The sequence below is a fragment of the Erythrolamprus reginae genome, chromosome 4 (assembly GCF_031021105.1).
Source record: "Erythrolamprus reginae isolate rEryReg1 chromosome 4, rEryReg1.hap1, whole genome shotgun sequence".
In the NCBI taxonomy this organism is placed as follows: domain Eukaryota; kingdom Metazoa; phylum Chordata; class Lepidosauria; order Squamata; family Dipsadidae; genus Erythrolamprus; species Erythrolamprus reginae.
The window spans coordinates 39,361,413-39,381,973 of record NC_091953.1 but is presented as its reverse complement, the minus strand read 5'-3'; the positions used below and the strand labels follow the sequence as shown (position 1 = coordinate 39,381,973).

At 39.9% G+C, this 20,561-nt stretch overlaps 1 protein-coding gene across 6 annotated transcripts in view; it reads left to right on the top strand.

Annotated features, from left to right (window-relative positions):
• Window positions 1–20,561, top strand: part of CBLB (Cbl proto-oncogene B) — an 80,641-nt gene that overhangs the window by 28,081 nt on the left and 31,999 nt on the right. For 3 of the 6 annotated variants that reach the window (XR_011558962.1, XM_070750097.1, XM_070750096.1), the window contains exons 4-9: window positions 6,526–6,672; window positions 9,982–10,138; window positions 11,015–11,136; window positions 18,076–18,213; window positions 19,148–19,235; window positions 20,369–20,500. Coding sequence is in view for 4 of the 6 variants with exons in the window: in XM_070750097.1 (XP_070606198.1) it covers window positions 6,526–6,672; window positions 9,982–10,138; window positions 11,015–11,136; window positions 18,076–18,213; window positions 19,148–19,235; window positions 20,369–20,500 (784 nt within the window). In the remaining 2 variants the exon portion in view is untranslated. Of the gene's footprint in view, window positions 1–6,525; window positions 6,673–9,981; window positions 10,139–11,014; window positions 11,137–18,075; window positions 18,214–19,147; window positions 19,236–20,338; window positions 20,501–20,561 lie in introns of all 6 variants that reach the window. The other 3 variants (XR_011558961.1, XM_070750095.1, XM_070750094.1) reach the window with 1 other exon arrangement.

Sequence of the window (20,561 nt, the reverse complement as noted above, 5' to 3'; positions counted from 1 at the left end):
ATGTGAAGTATTTTTAAGGGAGACTATTTCATTTTTCCAGTAAATGAGATTTCATAAGCTGCATAAAGAAATTGAATGTAGCAATAGATAAAAGCAGAAGGATCAGGAGAAACAGAATAGGGAATAAATAAATCAGGGATTTATAAATGCTAAATAATACATCACAGAATAGTAGTAGATGAGTCCATTTTGGAAAGGCTTCCAAATTACTCATTAATGTATTTTCTCAAGAGAGAAAAATCTCATCTGAAGGGTTGCTTCAAATGTAAATATAAATATGATAATTGAATTACATTATTTCTTAAATATTTATCTTATTTTTCCCAAACTGCTACAAAATAGTTAAAAGCATTAATGCAAAAAATAAAACACAGTAAACAATTTTGTAGCAATAGTATGCTACAACAGAAAGCAAATTAAAAACAAACATAAAAAAAACTATTTGTTAAAACCTATTTATAGCATATTGAAGATATACAACTTTAAAACTTGGTGAACATATTAATTATATAATGTGTATTGCTAATTAAAACAGAATAAGTGTGCAATATAGCTGCATTTTAATGTGATATTAATGCCTCTTCAGCATTACATATCAATTCATAACGATTAGGGTTTAAAGCAACACATTCCTAAAACAAAACAGAAGAAAATAAAATGGTTATTTTGATAAGAATAGGTAATATTTTATTGATTTTCGGAAGTGACAGTATTTAATAGTTGATTTAAATTCCTTTTTAAATATCCTGTCCATCTGCTGCTAAAGCACTGTTGTTTAGCTTTTAATACTTAAAATTTCACAAATACAATATTTAAAAAAAGTCAATCAGAAATGAAAATCAAAGCACAAGTATAACTTGTCAATAAAAGTCTTCTAGGAAAAATATTTGACATATAAAAATATATAAAAACCCAAACCCAACACATGTTCCAGTATCTATATTCAGGCAATGAAAATATTCTTCATTTAACTGAAAATGATTTCATTCTCTAAGAAGATGATGGGAAATTTTATTTTTTGTGATGTATTTTGGCTGTTCAGTCAGCAAAGATTAAGCTAACAGGAAAAGGTTATGTCTACTTCATCTAGATGTACTGTAGATAGATTTTTAAGACTTCTTTCTGCCTCTAATAAACCCCACCTCTTCAATCTTCTTCCAGAAAGAAGAAAGAGTAAATAGGTGGTGGTGGTGGTGCTGTACCATTTGTACAAGAAATAATCAAGATGCAGCATCAACATCAAACATTTCTATCACAGTAGTTCTCAACCTGTGGTCTGCAGACCCCTGGAGAGCCACAGTGTCATTGGTGGGGGGGGGGGAGTGAAAACATGTTATGATTTAAATCTTTAAACTTTGGGGGTTCATGGCTGGGGTCTGTAGCCATAAAATATATTTAAATGGTGAAGAAACAGTTGAGAACCATGTTCTATCATTCTGTTGGTCTAGATACCAGTACAGCCTATAGTGATAATCCTTTCCTTGAGAGAAGACCAAGTAATGTTACCTGAGATTGTGTTCTCCTGATTTCTATAATAAATCCAAAAGAGGGAGAAAAATACTCATAAATCCAACAAAATAAGACATATAGAATAATGAGGCAAGCTCACGAACCAGCAGTATTGGGAATCAGCTACAGCTGTCTCTTCCATCATTACCTAAATATAAATAATATGATGCACACCTAATTTCCAATCAAAAGTCTCAATAGAATTCCATAGCTTAAAATAAGGCATTAATAAATTAAATAGAACAGCAGAATTCACATAGTAGATCATTAATTTTTTATAATTCATATTCACCTCCAAGGCCTTTGAAGTGCAATACACTGGAGTCAGTGATTCAGGGCTCCACTAAACAAGCCAACCTTGCAACAAAGTTCTTCCTGAGGAAACAGCTATTTGGGTGTAAAGGTCAACTCCATTGTAGTGGAGACTGACAATAAAAATAAATTCTGACCTGAGTCCACCCCATGTCCAGTCAACGAAGCGATGGGAGTGATGTGCCGGTGTCTGGAGGCTGTTGGGGCCTGGATGGGTGTCAATAGACTCAAACTCAACCCGGATAAGACGGAGTGGCTGTGGGTTTTGCCTCCCAAGGACAATTCCATCTGTCCTTCCATTACCCTGGGGGGGGGGAATTATTGACCCCCTCGGAGAGGGTCCGCAGCTTGGGCGTCCTCCTCGATCCACAGCTCACAATAGAGAACCATCTTTCAGCTGTGGCGATGGGGGCGTTTGCCCAGGTTCGCCTGGTGCACCAGTTGTGGCCCTATCTGGACCGGGACTCATTACTCACAGTCACTCATGCCCTCATCACCTCGAGGTTCGACTACTGTAATGCTCTCTACATGGGGCTACCTTTGAAAAGTGTTCGGAAACTTCAGATCGTGCAGAATGCAGCTGCGAGAGCAGTCATGGGCTTACCTAGGTATGGCCATGTTTCACCAACACTCCGCAGTCTGCATTGGTTGCCAATCAATTTCCGGTCACAATTCAAAGTGTTGGTTATGACCTTTAAAGCCCTTCATGGCACTGGACCAGAATTATCTCCGAGACCGCCTGCTGCCGCACGAATCCCAGTGACCGATTAGGTCCCACAGAGTGGGCCTTCTCCGGGTCCCGTCAACTAAACAATGTCGGTTGGCGGGCCCCAGGGGAAGAGCCTTCTCTGTGGCGGCCCCGGCCCTCTGGAATCAACTCCCTCCAGAGATTAGAACTGCCCCTACTCTCCTTGCCTTTCGTAAACTCCTTAAGACCCACCTCTGTCGTCAGGCATGGGGGAACTGAAACATCTCCCCCGGGCAGATACAATTTATGAATGGTATGTTTGTATGTATGTGTGTTTAGAATATGGGGTCTTTTAAATATTTTTAAACAGTAATTTAGATTTGTTGTAGATTGTTTTTTCACTTGTTGTGAGCCACCCCGAGTCTGCGGAGAGGGGCGACATACAAATCTAAATAATAAATAAAATAAATAAATAAAGATTAAATGCTTGGGATGATAATTGAGTCTCTGGATTTAGTATAAAAGCCTACTTATATTCCAGTTTGCTTGAATGGTGGCTGCTTCCTGCTCCAGTGGTCATTTCTTCTTCCATCCCAAGGTCAATGGATTCTTCCTAAGCATAGTGTTGCTAAGCTAAATCATTGCATTACTTGTTAGCCAATCTGGGATAGATATGATAGAAGTAGAAATCTTCCCTACAAACAGATGAGTGCAGGATTGTGGTTCCATCAAGATTTAATGTCTTCCAGCCAACTGGATCTGAGGATTGATTAGCTGGATAAAATGTTGAAAGATCAGGTGAACAGGCAGCACTAATTTGCCCAATTGTAGAGTATAACAGCTAAAGCCTTTAAACTTGTCAGTGAAGATCAAGTTCAGAAAGGCCTTCAAAAAGAAATCACTTAGGAAAGTGACTTATCATTTGTATCCACCGGATACATCAGCTTCATTTGCCATTTCCAATGGGATAAAGTTTGAATGCTAGTCCCAGTTCTATTCAATCGGTTTTTCACTTGAATATTGTCATATGCTACCCAGTCTGAAGGAGGTGCTATTAGGAATCTATCCAGTCAGTTGGGTTGGAAATATATAAAACAAAAATGTATGTCTGTAGGTTTAACTATATGCTATTTCTGATTGGTTGATTGTGTTGCAGGTTGCCATAAGGGGAAGCTAGAGATGATAACTCTCTCTCTGATCTACTTTCTTTGACATTCTGTTCTCTGTTGTATCTAAGCTGTGTTTATACATTGGTATCTTTGTTTATTGTGCATGACACGACTAGTAAGAAGACTTTGTAATTGGATATTATTTGGACTGTTATTCTGACTATTATGTGTATGACCTGTACTGTATATTGGATTGTGCTATTTCTTAAAGTTAACTTTAACTCAAGTTAGTGTATGGTTTGTGGCTGAATAATAATTACGGTATTCATAGCTACTCTCATAAATGTTTCCATGTGCATATCCTTATTATTCAAGGGTTACTTTGCGCATACATTAACAGGTACCAATTGGGCAGCATTCTTTGACCTTTGATGATTAAACGCATGCCTCCCGACAGTCATTTAAGAAACCCTCTTTGCTGATAACTCTTGTTCAGGCAAAGAAAAACATTAATCTACAATTGATACTGAACAAATTATCAGTTGCTGCTGTGCTCTTCAGCCTGAATATCAACCTAAACAAGACTGAAGTACCAATAAAAGATAATATTTCTTGGACCAACAATTTTTCTCACAGTCATTCATACCCTATTCCCTTCCTGTCTTGACTCCCTTGAACCCTCATGCCTTAGTCACTTCCCTTCTTGCAGTGTGCATTCCACGGGTCTTTCCTTGAAAACTATCTAGAAGCTTCAATTAGTTAAAAATGCAGCAGACTGCATAGCTTTCTGTAAGCCTTGATGTTCACCTATGTTATTTCTCCATGGGGAACGGCATTGGCTGTCAATTTCAGGTCACCTTTAAAGTCCTACATGAGTTGGGATTGGATTACTTGAAGGACCATCTTTACCTACTCACAACTACCTAACCCCTTAGAATGGGAAGGCACAAAAGGCTCTGTGTTCAAAGGTGGTTCATGTAGCAGGACCAGGAAGAAGGGCTTTCTCTGTAGTATCTATCTCCCTATGGAACATACTAGGGAGATAAGATTGGCCTCCACTTTATCAGACTTTTCAAGTCCCTGAAGACCAGGTTTTGAAGGGGTCTGGGGAACCCAGAGTCAGGTGGAGCTCATAAAGTGGCTTATTTGACTGATTATTGTTAGGGGTGGGTGGGGGGTGTTGTTGCTTTTGATTGTTTTTTAGATTGTAAACTGCCAAAGTCACTGACGGTAAATTGGCAGTTACATACATTTTCTCAACAAACTAACAAACTGTGGAGCCCCTAGTGCTTTCTGAAATTGCTTATTTTCTTGCAGATATTTCATTACCCAATTGAATAACATCATGAGTTCTAGAAGGGAATGGGGCTTGCTCATCATTTGTGTGGCTTGTCCTGTCTGCTAGTGAGAGTGTTCTTGGTAGTTCTTGATAGTGATTATGTTGATTGTTTAGGTTGTTGTTTGTTTGCTGCTTTCTTAATTGGGATATTGTTTATTTCTTAATTGTTCATCTAGTTTTAATATTGGTATTAATCTCTGCTTATCAGGGTTTGATTGCTGGTCGCAAGGCAAATCCTTTTCTTTTGTGTTTAGCGTCTCAGTTGTCTTTCTCTCTCTTGAATAGTATTTTTATCTCTATGTGCTGTTGATGACTAATTTGCCTGAATTTATTTTTTATTTTTTTGCTTTTTTGGACTTAGTTGGTCTAGGACAGTGATAGTGAACCTATGGCACGCATGCCACAGGTGGCACACGGAGTCATATCTGCCAGCATGCGAGCCATTGCCCTTGCTCAGTTCCAGCACGCATGTGCGCACCGGCTAGCTGATTTTCGGCTGACATAGAGGCTCCAGGAAGACATTTTCCGCTTCTGGAGGGCCTCCGAGGGTAGGAGAGGGTGTTTTTGCCCTCCCCAGGTTCCAGGAAGCCTCTGGTGCTTAGGGGAGGCAAAAAACAAGCCCATTAGAAGTTGGGAAATGGGCCATTTCCCACTTCCCCTCTCAGGCATTGAATTATGGGTGTAAGCACTCATGCAAGCACAATAGTTCACGCACTTTCGGCACCTGAGAGAGAGAAAAAGGTTTGTCATCACTGGTCTAGGATGTTCACAGTCTATCAGTTCAAATTATGGTCCCTGTATTGTGAAATTGAAGAGTTTTCATAAAGTCTTGTTACTACTATTGGTGTTCATGGATGTACTCTGCTAGTCCTCTGCCTGTTTATCCTACATAGTGGCTATTACAGTTACTACTGTGTATTGTAGAGAATTCTTTTTTTCTTCTTCTAGGGCTGCTGGTTCTTTTATTTATTTAAGGTTATTATTTAAGGAGGATTTTAGCTAGTTGTATGGTGCTATTTGGTTGGAGTAGGTTTGACAGTTTTTTCTGAGACATTTTGATATGCAAAACTTGAAACAGTGTTGAATAAACATTAAAACTGTTCCTCAAAATTCTGCCAGATACAGCTCACCACAGTCATGTGATTCCCAACCAGCCCAGATTCTCAACAATTGTAATCATGTGATTGCAATTTGTGACTCCCTGCTGGTTTCCTACAGCCAAGTGAGGGTTGGTTTTTTTAATGTAAAGCAATGTGGATTGATGGATTCAAAATAACTTGAAAAGAAGTGTGCTTCCTCATTTTTTTGTCTTTCTTCCTGAAACAGTAACCCCATCCACGTTAGCTCTTTGCTTGTCAGCAATGATTTAAACTGTTTTATTCTCAGATTACTCTTCTGCCTTTCCATTGCTTGTTTGTATATTGGTGTATCTTCTCCAATTATAAGTCATTGCTAGTTCCTAATTTTAGGAAGGGGAATTCCTATTGTATGATTGTAGTCGTTTTTATGTGTTAAATGAAATTTCTTTGTTCAGTTTTTTTCTTTATTTTTCTTTTTTGTATTGGCAGACGAAATCTTACAAAATTGTCCCTCATCTTCAGTCATATGCTTGCAGAGATAAAGGCAATCTTCCCTAATGCTCAATTCCAGGGTGATAACTTTCGTATCACAAAAGCAGATGCTGCAGAATTCTGGAAGAAGTTCTTTGGAGAAAAGTAAGTATCAGCTATATCAATATAGAAGGTAGAGTTGCTAGTGGTTATTTCATGAGTGTCTTTTTATTACTTTTTAGTTCATTCACATTCACTCATATAAATTGTATAATATTATCATAAATGACAAATTATTTTCAGTGAGCTACAAATTGAATAAATGCAAGAAATAAATAATAAAAAACAACAAACAATTCAGTGGTACACTTTCATATTTTAACAGAAATTCCTGAAAACTGACATTTTCTCTCCCCCCCCCCCCAGTTAAAATGGATCTTTTTGGTAATAGTTTGCAAAGAATGGTTGATGTAAGTATGCTTCCCAAAAATTGCTAATATGAAGCAGACTATAAACAGCTGTGGAATTGTTTTTAGAAGCATAGCGTTATTGCTTGTCTAAAGAAGACCTGAAACCTACTGCTCATGAAAACTCCTCTAATCAAAAAGTCTAATTGCCTTAAATTACATATTTGAAGCTAAATTTGTTATGAAAAGTTAGTTTGAAAATGCTTTTTTTTTCTTTTTAACTTGGGCACAAATATATACGAATCAAACTTTCAAGACATTATGGTAATCAGACTAAAAACATATAAAGTATTAAATGCTTCTAATCCAATCAACAGTCTGTATTTCATTGTACTTGAAAATGGCCTCTGGTATTCAATCTTATTTCAATTGTTTTATCTTATTAGTATATTTTATCAAGTGATAGTTCTTTGTAGAAACTTGTGATAAGTTCTTTATAGAAACTTGTGATAGACAATAAAAAAATAAACTTTTAAATTATTGCTAAATATAGACGATAGGATTTATGAGAAGAGCACACTATTGAATTGGTTTGTTGTATATATCACAAGTCTTTACATATCGCAATATGTATCAATTAAATAGCAAATCAGTATGAATCCATGTTCCTAAATGGGTGGGTTTTGTCAGAAACTGGCAAAAAACACAGGAAATCATAAAAAAACATTGCAGATCACAGCCTCATGATCACAGGGACACTACAACCAATTGTAAATGTGACCAAAATGGCAAGCACTCAAAATGCTATCATGTGACCACAGAGAAGGGCAGCATAACATTGCAATGCTGAAAGAGCTTTATAGACCATAAAGCACCCTTTCTAAGGCTGTGGTAACTCGGAATGTTAAATGATCATTTGCAAATCGAAGACTACCTGTAATTAAAATAAATTATTTATAGTTAAATGTCTTGCTGACACAAATATTAAATGTCATAGTACATACAGCAAGCTCCTATCTTATCACATTGAATATTCTTATAGTGGTAGATATTGAAGTTGTAAGCAGTCTGCAATTGTTTACTTGATTTTTGCTTAACTTAGCTGATATCTGATCATGTTGGATTTTGTCCCATTCAGGGAGATATTTAATATATTTTTTGATGGAGACCACTTGTCTTCCAGTTCAAATAAGTAGGCTAAAAGGCCATTTAGAAAAAGAGCAACAATGTTCTTTGATAAGGAAGATCTCCTCTTAAATTTAATACATGTGCCTAAAATGTGTGAGAAGGCAATGGCTTTGTAAATCCAGGTACATTTGTAAGAAAAATATCTAATTACTTTAACAGGCATTCCAATCAGGAAATTGGAAGAAAATTGCTTTGGTTTGTTGATAACTTCTGCCAAGAATTGGATATGAAGTACTGTATATGTTTTTGCTAGTTTGCTAGCTTGAACTTCCTAATGGCTTTTAATAACATTGGCTGTGCTCGTCTCCTAAATAAATCTAGGGTTGGGTCCTGGGAGCACAGTTTTGCAACAATTCCATTCCCTTTTACAGTTGTTTCCAGAAAGTAATACTACTCTTCAACACCCTGGCTATTTACCCTTTACTGTGCTGTGGAGGTATTCCTGCTTTTTTAGAATAAGGAAATAGCCACTTCCTAGTAGTCTCCAAATCTACTGCTCCTTGCTATCTCAATTCCAAGTTGATTTCTTGATTCTTGAATACTTTCATTAATATGCTTGAAAAGCATGAAAAAGATGAAATTCAAGTAAAATAGAAATGTTGTTGGTAGAAAAGTCAATAGATAAGCAAAATCTTATTGCATTCTTGGCAATGTGACAAATTGTGGACAAGCAAAATGCTGTAGATATAATTTACTTGGACTTCAGTAAGGCATTTGATAAAATAGGCCGTAGCTTACTACCTGATAAGATAGAAAAATGTGGATTATCACTAGATGGATTTGTAACTGGCTGACCAAATGCACTCAAGTGCGAAATCCTTAATGAAGGGAAGTATGCAGTGGGGTTCCTCAATGCTCTGTGTTAGGCTCAGTTCTCTTCAATAGCTACATAAATGATTTAAATGAGGAACTCATCAAATTTGCAGTTGACACTAAGCTGTCAGAAATAGACAACACTTTAGAAAATATGCTGTACACACAGAAGAATCTCAGCAGACCTGAACACTAGGCTTTATCTAACAAAATGACATTCAGTGGTAAGAAAAGTAAAATTCTATATTTAAGGAAGGAAAACCAGATGCATAGGTATAGAATAGGTGATACCTGGGTCATTAGAAGTAACTGTGAAAAGAATCTTGGGAGTCCTTCTAGACAATCAATTAAATATGAGCCAGCAACTTGTTGTAGCTGCCAAAAGTCCTAGGCTTCATTAATAAAGAGGTAGAATAAAAAATCACATGAAATGTTAATACTTTTTTCAAAAGTTTAGTATCAGTTTGTAATGCCTTGGTAATACCACACTTGGAATATTGCATCCAGTTTTGGTTGCCACAATAAAAAAGATGTTGAGGCTCTAGAAAGAGTTCAGAGAAGAGCAATAAAGATGATTAGGGGACTGAAAATTAAAACATGGGAAGAACAGGTGTAGGAGTTGGGACATGTATAGTTTAATGAAAAGAAGGATACCAGTGTTCCAGTATCCCAGGGGATGATTATCCAAAGCCCTTGAAAGCAGGACAAGAAGCAATGGATGGAAAATAATCAAAGAGACAACCAACCTAGAACAGAGGAGAAATTTCCTATCAGAAGGCAGCAGTGAAAATTGCGAATGACAATCACACAACTGCTGGATCCTGCCATGTCATAATTGTGAGCCAATTGCAAAGCAACCAAATCATAATCAACATGATCGTGGAGACACTGTGATGCCCATGATTATGGGAACCTACCATAACTCCTCTTCTTTCAGTGTTGTTTTAACTTTTAACTACCAAATAAGTGGTTATTAAAGACAGCTATGTCTAATTAAAAATGGTGTCTTATCTAACATATATAGATATATACATATACACAAATATATATTGTTTCCTTATTGTAGGACCATAGTGCCTTGGAAAGTATTTCGACAATGTCTTCATGAGGTGCATCAGATTAGTTCTGGTCTGGAAGCAATGGCTTTGAAATCTACTATTGATCTAACGTGCAATGACTATATTTCAGTTTTTGAATTTGATATCTTCACAAGATTATTTCAGGTAATTTAGCTAAACTGAAATAATACTGAACATGCTTTTTTTCTATTATTTGAACATAGCTGGATTTTGCAATTTTAGACAAATGGAAGGATTTTGTAATTTTTTCCTACTAGGAGGAGGTGTTTTATTCACTATACCATTTCTCTTATTAAATTTGATATATTTTACGTTTTTCATAGCAGAGGTAATACAATTAACATCATATTACTAGTTTTGTGGGTAACATAAAACCTTAAAAGGTACACAGACAATTGTTTTTTTTAAATTACTGTTTGAAATAAATTCACATGAAAACATGAACTGATATAGCATAATTATCTTGGCTTAGTAAATCATGAGTTAAGTTACCAATTAAATTCCATTTCCGTTCATGCGCTGCTTTCATTTTTTATTTTTAATTACTCTACATTTTTATTCAGAACATGAAATTGGTTTAATCTAGGCATGATATAAATGGTACAGGGTGAACTGCAGACTTATGAAAGCAGTTGACAGAAACCCTGCTCCTTTTCACAAAATAGTTCAAAGGGCTTTCAGTGTGATACTGCTTTCATCATTTTAATAAAAGCTTGTATTTTTCATTAGTTTGGGATCTGAAATGGGATTATTTCAGTCTTGAATTATTTCTATTAACTTGTGATACTATTCAGATTCTTAATTCTTTGCTCACTTTTAAGCTATTTTCTAATCTGAACATTACATTAAAATGCCTTATTTTTCACTGTAACTAACTTTAAATGGCTGTTATCTTTGATGGGTATGTAGCACGTGTTATAGAAAATATTTCCTTTATTATTAGAGGAAATTGAGATAAAAATATAATATATTAAGTATATACATATAAATACATATTTTATATATTTCACTTACGCTTAGCCTTGGGGTTCAATATTAAGAAACTGGAACTTCCTAGCTGTGACTCATCCTGGATATATGGCATTTCTGACTTATGATGAAGTTAAAGCACGGTTACAGAAATATAGCACCAAACCAGGAAGGTAATGAACTCAATACTTTTTGCCAATTTACTTCAGTAGATTATGGAAGGTTGCCACTAGTTAGTCAAGTTTCTCCGTACTGAAGGAGCGGGTCCAGCAGTCACATGGGTTGCTCATGTCCAATCCGGTGGAACTGAGCCTAGTATTAAAAAAGCTTGCCGGATCCGCCCCTTCCCCAGAATTCGCTCAGTTCGCATATCCTGCGGTTGTATTGTGATAGCTCGTTCGACATTCTAACACCTTCCCTTCGTTCTTTCCTTCAAAAAGTAGTAAGATTTATTGTCTTTATTTTATTACTTGCACTAATTGCGCCAGCCGTTTAAAAGGAAAAAAGAAAAAAACGCGGCTTGGCTTTCTTTCCTTGGGAGAAGTTGCGGTTTCGTTTTCCCCCGGCGGTTTTGCCGGTTACGATTCCTGCGGCCGCTTGTGGATTCTTCTAATCCTTAGGCCTGGAGGTCCTAGTGCAAGTATTTATACCATTGAAATTTGATTATTTACTGTATATAAATATTTAAGGGCTTATAATATACCTCCTGCGGAGTGAGACGCCTTCTAGTCTCCTGGACTTAGTCGATCGCTTTCCCTTTAGAAATTCTCAGCAGCGATCTTTTCGGCGCGAAGGCCTTCGCGCCCTTTTTTTAAAATCTAGGCCTCTCGTGTTGGCCTTCTGCCAGCCGCGTAGGCCTCAGTCCACCGCGTGGATCCGGGAGCGGGCCTTGGGGGTCCCAGGCTAAATTCTCCACCGGCTAAGCCTCCAACCAGAGTGCCTTGGTTTACTTAATTACTAAGTTTAGGGAGGCTGGCCCCGCTGGATTTGGGGGCACGAACTCTGGGTTTGCCCAGATTGTCCTCACGTTTCAGCAGCTTCGAGGCCTCGAAGCAGGATCCATTCCTCTTGGGAAGTCCTTGAAATCTTCTCCTTTTAATTCAGTCATTGGCTCAGCCTTGTCTTCTGTTAACTGTCAGACTATGGCTACCTTTCCCAAGAGAGGCACAACTAAAGGTCCCAGAGAGGCCAGGCCTACAGGCGATGAGATTACTAGTATCCCCCAGGCCTCTTCCTCCTCTTCTCCAGGGGCCCGCCCCTCGACCAAGGTCACCAGGGCCGAGAAGAGAAGGGACCTAGCCCTACAAAAAATCCATGACAAATCAGCAAAACGTTTAAAAGTGCAGGCCCAAGTAATCAGTAGCCAAGACCCACCAGAGGCCTCTAGTCTGCCTCCTTCTGGGGTCCCTGTGTTATCTCTGGATGAGCCAAACCTAGACAGACCCCAACCTAACCTATGGGGCATAGGTCCAGAGGAACCAGATATTATTGAAGATTCCCCCCAGCCAGGATCCTCCCAGGCCTTTAGGGATTCTTCTGCCATTTCTGCTGATATTTCCAGTTTACCTCCTGAGTTCCAATCTATTTTTGCTGTGTTGTCCAAAGCCATTGATGCCAAACTCTCCTCCATCAATGAGCTTCCTGTACCTCTTCCTCCTTCTCGTTCCTCCCGCCCCTTGGGTTCTTCCCCAGCGGTCAGAGCTCCTACTCAGGATGATTCAGAATCCTCCCAGGATGAATATGAGGATGTAGAGGAGGATGAAGACCCTTTTCAGGGCTTATCAGAGGATGAGGAATCCCAAATAAAAGTTCCTCCTCCAATTACTATTTTTCCTTCTCAACTATTCAAATCTCTCCTCCTCAAAGCTAGAATTTCTACGGGATTAGCGGCCCAGGAGAAACAAGCCTCCACTTCCACTGATCCCCCGGAGGAGAATTTACCTTACTTCACAGAGGAACAGGAGGATAACGAGGTAATTCCTATGCCTAAATTGTTTAAAGATGCCTTACTCAAACAGTGGGATTTTCCAGCCTCTGGCCTTAATCCCTCTACCAAGGACAGAAAGTTGTATAAACTCTCCTCTTCCTATGAAGAGCTTCTTTCCTTTCCCAAACCAGATGAACCTGTCAAGATTCTTCACTCGGCAGCGGCTGTACCAGGCGAGGCGGAGGAAGTCCTCCGTCCAGAGGACAAGCGCATCGAGCTGATGCTCAAAAGAGGATTCACTGCTGATTCCTGGTCCATTAAAAGTTCTGCAGCGGCCTCCTTCTTCTCCAGAGCCATGCTGCTGTGGCTTCGCCAGCTTCAACAGCACATTCCTCCTGATGACTTGAGAGGTCAACAAGACTTCAACAAGGTCTTTGCAGCTGCCCAGTACGTGGCTGATGCCACCTTGCAATCTACTAGATTTTCTGCTAAGTCTATTGCAGCCTCTACAACGGCAAGAAGACTCCTATGGATTCGCCCTTGGCAAGCGGGAGTTCGCCAAAAGTGGCAGTTATCCCAGGGCTCCTTAAAGCGCGACCTTCTCTTCGGTGATCTTCTGGATCCACTCCTCACGGAGACCACGGACAAGAAGAAGGTTTTGGGTCCAACCACAAAAAAGGTTACCAAAACGCAGTCCTTTCGTCGCCCAGGGCGCCAGCAAGATCAAGCGGCTTCCTATCAGAGATCTTCAGGTCAGTATTCCCCCCGCTTTCGTTCCCAAGGCAGGAACTCCAGGGGTAGAGGGTTTCGTTTCCAAAGGGGAGCTTCCTCTAACAGGGCTTCAAAGAAACCTAGATGGTAATCTTGCCTCCATTCCCATAGGGGGTCGCCTGGCTCATTTCGCCTCTAATTGGCGTCTCACCTCCAAGGACCCTTGGGTCATTGACACTGTTCAAACAGGCCTTCTTTTAGAATTTATTTCTCCTCCCCCTAAACGTTTTATTTCCTGCCCTTCTCCCAGGTCATCCTCAGATTGTAACCGTATGGAGGAGGCCATTTCTCATCTTTTGTCCATCAGAGCCATTCAACCGGTCCCTGCCGGTCAGAAGGGCCTAGGTTTTTACTCTATCCTATTTATGGTTCCAAAGTCCTCCGGAGGTTGGAGAGCTATTTTGGATTTAAAGAAACTAAACCTATTCATCAAATATAGGAAGTTTAAAATGCACTCCCTGTCTTCTATTTTGGCCGCCATTCACTCAGGAGATTTCATGGTCTCCTTAGACCTCACTGAGGCCTACCTTCACATCCCTATAGCCAAATGCCACAGAAAATTTTTACGTTTTTCCTTTCAAGGCAGGCATTTCCAGTATAGAGCGATGCCATTTGGCCTTTCCTCGGCCCCTCGGGTCTTTACAAAGCTCTTGGGGTCCCTGGCGGCCTATATCCGGGCGTCTCCCATTCACATTTTATGTTATCTTGATGATATTTTAATTCATGGGAACTCCCTAGAGAGAGTGAAAACAGACCTTGCTGTCACCATGTCTGTCCTTCAGGACCATGGATTTTCCATCAACTTTGATAAAAGTCACCTCCAACCTTCCACTTCCATTTCTCACCTGGGATCCATTATTGATTCAAAATCCTCCCAGGTTTTTCTCTCTCCCGAGAGAAAACTCAGTATAGTGGAGTTAATTTCTAACATTTTATCTAATCCTTCAGTATCCATAGTTACTCTATCTTCCCTTTTGGGGAAGATGGTGTCATGCATAGGCATCATTCCCTGGGCTCGCCTTCATGCTAGGGAACTCCAGTGGCTTCTGTTGCCTTTTCAGAGATCAGGGCACAGCAACTCAAATCGACGCATTGTCATCCCACTGAGTGTTCGCAGATCCTTCAAGTGGTGGAAGTCTCCGGCCATGGACAGAGGATCCCCGTTCAGGTGCCCGGATCAATTTGTCATCACCACAGATGCCAGTCTATCGGGATGGGGCGCCCACGCCCAGGGGATGATAGCCCAGGGCACGTGGTCCCCGGAGGAGGCTTCCAGGCCAATCAATTGGCTAGAGTTAAGAGCCGTCTCCCTGGCTCTGAAGCATTTCTCTCCTCGCATTCCCAACCGGCACGTTCTCATTCTCACCGACAACATTGCCACAAAAAGCCATATCTGCAGACAGGGGGGCACGAGATCCAAGGCTCTCATGAGGGAGGCCCTCAAGTTGGGCCTTTGGGCGGAAAAACATCTCCAGTCGCTCCTAGCCGATCACATCTCCGGGAGTCTCAACGTCCAGGCGGATTGGCTATCCCGGGCAACGATAGACCCAGGAGAGTGGAACCTCCATCAAGACCTGTTCCATCAAATCACCCTCAGATTCGGCCTACCAGTCCTGGATCTCTTCGCGACCAATGCGAACACCCAGCTCCCTCGCTTCTATGCCAGATTTCCATCCCCGGGAGCGGAAGCAATCAATGCCCTCCGGAGTCCATGGCCTCCAGGCCTACTCTACGCATTTCCTCCGATTCCAATCCTCCCGGACGTGATTCACAAGGTCCTCACCGAGAGGGCCAGAGTAATCTTAATCGCCCCTCATTGGCCCCGCCGGCCCTGGTTCGCGGATCTCCAACAGCTGTCCGTCCAGGACCCTTGGCGACTCCCCGTTTCGGGGGATATGCTGCGGCAGGGGGCCTCTTTCCATCCAGACCCGGAGTGGTTCCACCTCACCGCCTGGCTGTTATCAGGAGAGATTTAGAACTGCGGGGTCATGACCCAGATTCAGTGGAGGTCATTTTAAAGGCCAGGAGGGGCTCGACCAATCGAATCTACGACCACACGTGGTCCAAGTTTCACCAGTGGTGTCTACAGGAAGGTATCTCCCCTCTGTGCATCCCCATTCACAGAATTATTTCCTTCCTTATGCAAGGCTTCCATAAAGGACTTTCCACCAGCACCCTCCGGCGTCATCTGGCAGCCATTTCATCTGTCCTAGGAGGTCCCCGCAGACAGCCTCTCCGATCCTTCCCTGAAGTTCAGGAATTCCTTAAGGGCATAGCCAACCTCAGACCTTCCAAGGTCCACAGGTATCCATCCTGGGATTTGCCACGGGTTCTCCACTCCCTCACGCAGGCACCATACGAACCCCTAAAATCGGCATCCCTCAGGTACCTAGCCTTTAAGGTAGCCTTTCTGGTGGCTATTACCTCTGCCCGGCGCATTTCGGAGCTGGCTGCTCTCTCGATCAGGCGGGACCTTTGTCAATTTCATCAGGACAAGGTAGTCTTGCGACTGGACCCCACCTTCTTACCCAAGGTCAGTTCCATGTTCCACAGATCTCAGGATATTGTCCTACCTTCCTTCTGCCTCCAACGAGACCATCCATTGGCAATTAGATGGCACACCCTGGATCTCACCAGAGCGCTGAGAATATATATCCAACGCACAGGACCTTTTCGGAGGTCAGAAGCACTTTTTGTAGCCTATCATCCCAGAGTCATGGGGGCCAAAGTGTCTTCAACAGTAATAGGCCGTTGGATCAGAGGGACTATATCTAAGGCCTATGAGTCGGCCTCCCTCTCAGTTCCAAGGAACATCACTGCGCATTCCACCAGGAGCGCAGCCACCTCAGCCGCTTGGGCGACTCAAGCCCCGTTGGAGGAGGTCTGCAAAGCAGCCACTTGGGCCTCACCAAATTCCTTCATCAGGCACTACAAGATTGATTCTTACGCTTCAGCGGACGCTGCCTTCGGCAGAAGGGTACTCCAATCCGTTATCTCACACGATAGCAAGCTAATCCCACCCTAGGGACCATCTATTGGGTATGTCCCATGTGACTGCTGGACCCGCTCCTTCAGTACGGAGAATAGGCGTTGAATTGCTTACCTGAACGCCTCTTCTCGTACGGTGAGCGGGTACAGCAGTCACTTCCCGCCCTTGTATGTGTCTTCTTTACCTTTTTCTATATCTTTCTTCCTCTAACAATGAGAGTTGAACACTACAGAGCTTCACAACTGAGCCTAGTCTATGGATTCGCGAATTCTGGGGAAGGGGCGGATCCGGCAAGCTTTTTTAATACTAGGCTCAGTTCCACCGGATTGGACATGAGCAACCCATGTGACTGCTGTACCCGCTCACCGTACGAGAAGAGGCGTTCAGGTAAGCAATTCAACGCCTATTCTGGATGGGTAGAAATTTCATAATTTAATGACATTGGACTACAACCAGAAACTTTGCAGGAAGGAATGATTTAGTTCAGGGGGATTGGGAGGAAGTAATTCAAAATCATAATAATTATTCTCATGAACAATATGTAGAAACAGGAACATTTGAACATATAAAACTAGGGGTCTATAGAGAACAACTAGATTTTCTATAAAAAGAAAATGATTTGTGTTGTTGTCATTTCCAAACAGTGTGTGATAGGAAAACTAGTGACATGGTGAGCCACTTACAACAATGTCCACTATAAATAGGAATTGAGTGAGCAACCATGTAGCACGTAGAACTATTTGATAGTAAAGAAACTGCCTTTAATCTTTATAATACACAGTTAGTCAAACAGTTAAGTTTCAGCTGAACGCTGGGTCTGATTACAACTAAATTAAGAAATAGTTAGATTTCCATAAAGCTCAACATAAGTTTTTATTTATCTACTTTTTTAACCAAAGTGGAAAATATTGGTAAATTTAGATTACACAAATACAGTGGTACCTCTACTTATGAACGCCTCTACGTACGAACTTTTCGAGATACGAACCGGGTGTTCATGGTTTTTTTGCCTCTTCTCACAAACTATTTTCAACTTACGAACATTCACTTCTCTCTGGGCTGCTGCTACTGTGAGCAGCAGCCAAAACAAGCACTTTTAAGTTTCTAGGCTCTGATAATCGCAAGGGAACTGGAGCCAAGCTTTGCTGTGCAGGGTCTCCACCCCCACCCCCCCATCCCTTCTGCTACTCCTTGCCTCCATGCATTATTCGCTTTTACATTGATTCCTATGGGAAAAATTCCCTTTTCTTACTTTTCTTTAAGTAGAAATTTTCTTTTCGACTCACAAACCTGGTCACGGAACAAATTAAGTTTGTAAGTAGAGGTACCACTGTATTCTAAATCTTCTTTCTTAATTTTTAATTTATTTTTATCCTGCCTTTATCAACTCTTTCATTCACTATATCATTGTCCTTTGTTTTATAGCTACATTTTCAGATTAAGTTGCACTCGACTTGGGCAGTGGGCTATTGGTTATGTCACTGGTGATGGAAATATTTTACAGACAATACCCCACAATAAGCCTTTATTTCAAGCTCTAATTGATGGCAGCCGGGAAGGATTGTGAGTATAAATTATTTATATATAGAAGGTATGGTTTGCTAATACAACAGGCACAAATTAAAGCAGGGGTATCAAATGCATAGCCTGTGGAGGTCACGCCCATTCTGGCTCGCAAGCACGAAAACAATCCCAATACATCATGATATGGCCTGCGATGTGATCGGGTTTGATGCCCCTGAGTTAAAGTATTGTTGATGTGATTTGATTATCATAATTGTGAAATTTAGTTTCCCTTAAAACGTTCAACTTAGATTTTTTTCTTGTATCCCCAATTAGGGTAAACAGCATTAGAATGATTGCAACTGTTAAGTGAAATCAGCAGTGGAAAGTGAGGTGCAATTAGCAGGGTCTTCTTTGTGGAAGACATTAAGAATATAGACTTTTCAATAAAAAACAGGCATTTCCAGAAAGGAATTTTTAGCAGGAGATACCTATATAGATGGTCTTTCAATATCACTCATTCAGCAATGGTGACAGTGTTAAATAAATGGCAGTTACAACTGGTCATCAAACTTTTGCCAAATGCAACTTCCCAGCTACATGATCATGATCCAGGCAGTTAGCAACCAGCCCAGATTTTCAACAATTGCAATAATCTGCAGTCATAATTGCAAATTGTGACTTCTTGCTGGCTTTCAACGAGAAAAGTCAATGGGCAGGCTGGCAGAAAGTCATGGCCATGTGAGATCCTTGTTTAAAAACCCATGTAGTCCTTACTTAATGATGGCAACTGGGACTGCTGCAACTGTCATCACTAAGTTTTGCTACATGACACCAAGCTTTGCAATCACATCACTAAGCAATGGAAATTCTTGTCTCAATTACCATAGTTAACTGAAGACTATTTGTAATAGAAAAAGCAAAACTGTTCACTCATCATCTAAGTATTCAATAAGAATATAAATGAAGAGCCAAACATTTATTTCCATTTCAGCTATCTTTATCCAGATGGACGAAGTTATAATCCTGATCTGACAGGACTTTGTGAACCTATTCCACATGATCATATAAAGGTTACACAGGTATATTGTATATTATTCACTCGGAGTGTATGTTACAGTATGTTATGTATTTATTCATATTCATTAAAGACTTATCTGTATATAAAATTTTGAGTATGAGTTTAAAATCCAGCTTTGACTGGGCTAATCATACCAAGAAAAGATTTGCCAAAATATTTCAGATATCTTTTAAGTATGTGTTAGTTTAATGAATTTATTATTCCTATGGGAAAATTTAACCCAAATTAGTTTTCATTTAATTTTCTGAAAATTAATCCTGGCAAAGGGACAGGTAAGATTTTTAAAATTGTTTTTATCATTTTGTTTAAGTTTTACTCCCTTCTCTTTTTCCTGTTATTCATCACTTTGAAGTTTAAGATTCTACTATTTAACCTTTTTACAGTATTTTGAGATTTTTACTCATATTTTGTATTTCCCCCCAATTTTAAAGGTATTTATTTCAATGGCTAGGAGACTGCAACAAATCTTTCTTTAAAATTCTAAAAGAAAGATATACTTTAAGCGCAGTTTCTGATGCTGATTGAGGCTTTTTATTACCACCAATATAACAACTGTATTACCAAAAAAGTTACTTATTAAATCCAATAAATATTAGAAAAATATTCCTTTCTAAAAGGCTTGATGCATTTAGATAAACCAAAAATGTATTTGGGCTTTCAGAAACCTGAATTAATCTATTTGTCCAAATTTTAATGAACTACTGTCTTGTTATCATTAATGGATGCAGTTGATGATAGACTTTGGGATGGGATTCAAAAGACTATTTTTTTTCTCTGTTTCTGCTTAAAAATTCTGTCTCTACTGATTATGTTTGAATAAAACAAAATCATGCCTTATTTCTCTGATGAAGTAGATTCTTGTGTAACAGATTTCAGTCAGAATAACTTATTTTAGTTAAGATGCTACAAGGCTCTGTGCGTGCTTTATTATGGTTGTTTATGAGCAATAGATTTTTTAAATAAATAGACTCACATGTATTTGTTTGAAAAAGCAATAACATATATGAATATATTCAGTAGCAATTTGTGTTGCTAGTATATGTTATTATGTAAAAGTTACAACCTGAATGCTAAGCCAAGTAGCTCTTATATTATCATTTTCAGAGGCTCTTCATTGCAGTCATTCCTTTTCAGGAACAATATGAATTATATTGTGAAATGGGCTCCACATTCCAGCTTTGTAAAATTTGTGCGGAAAATGACAAAGATGTGAAGATTGAACCTTGTGGACATTTGATGTGTACATCTTGCCTGACCGCATGGCAGGTAACTGTCTTTCTATTATCAAATTCATATATACTCTTTTTCTACTTCTCATTTTTTTTGG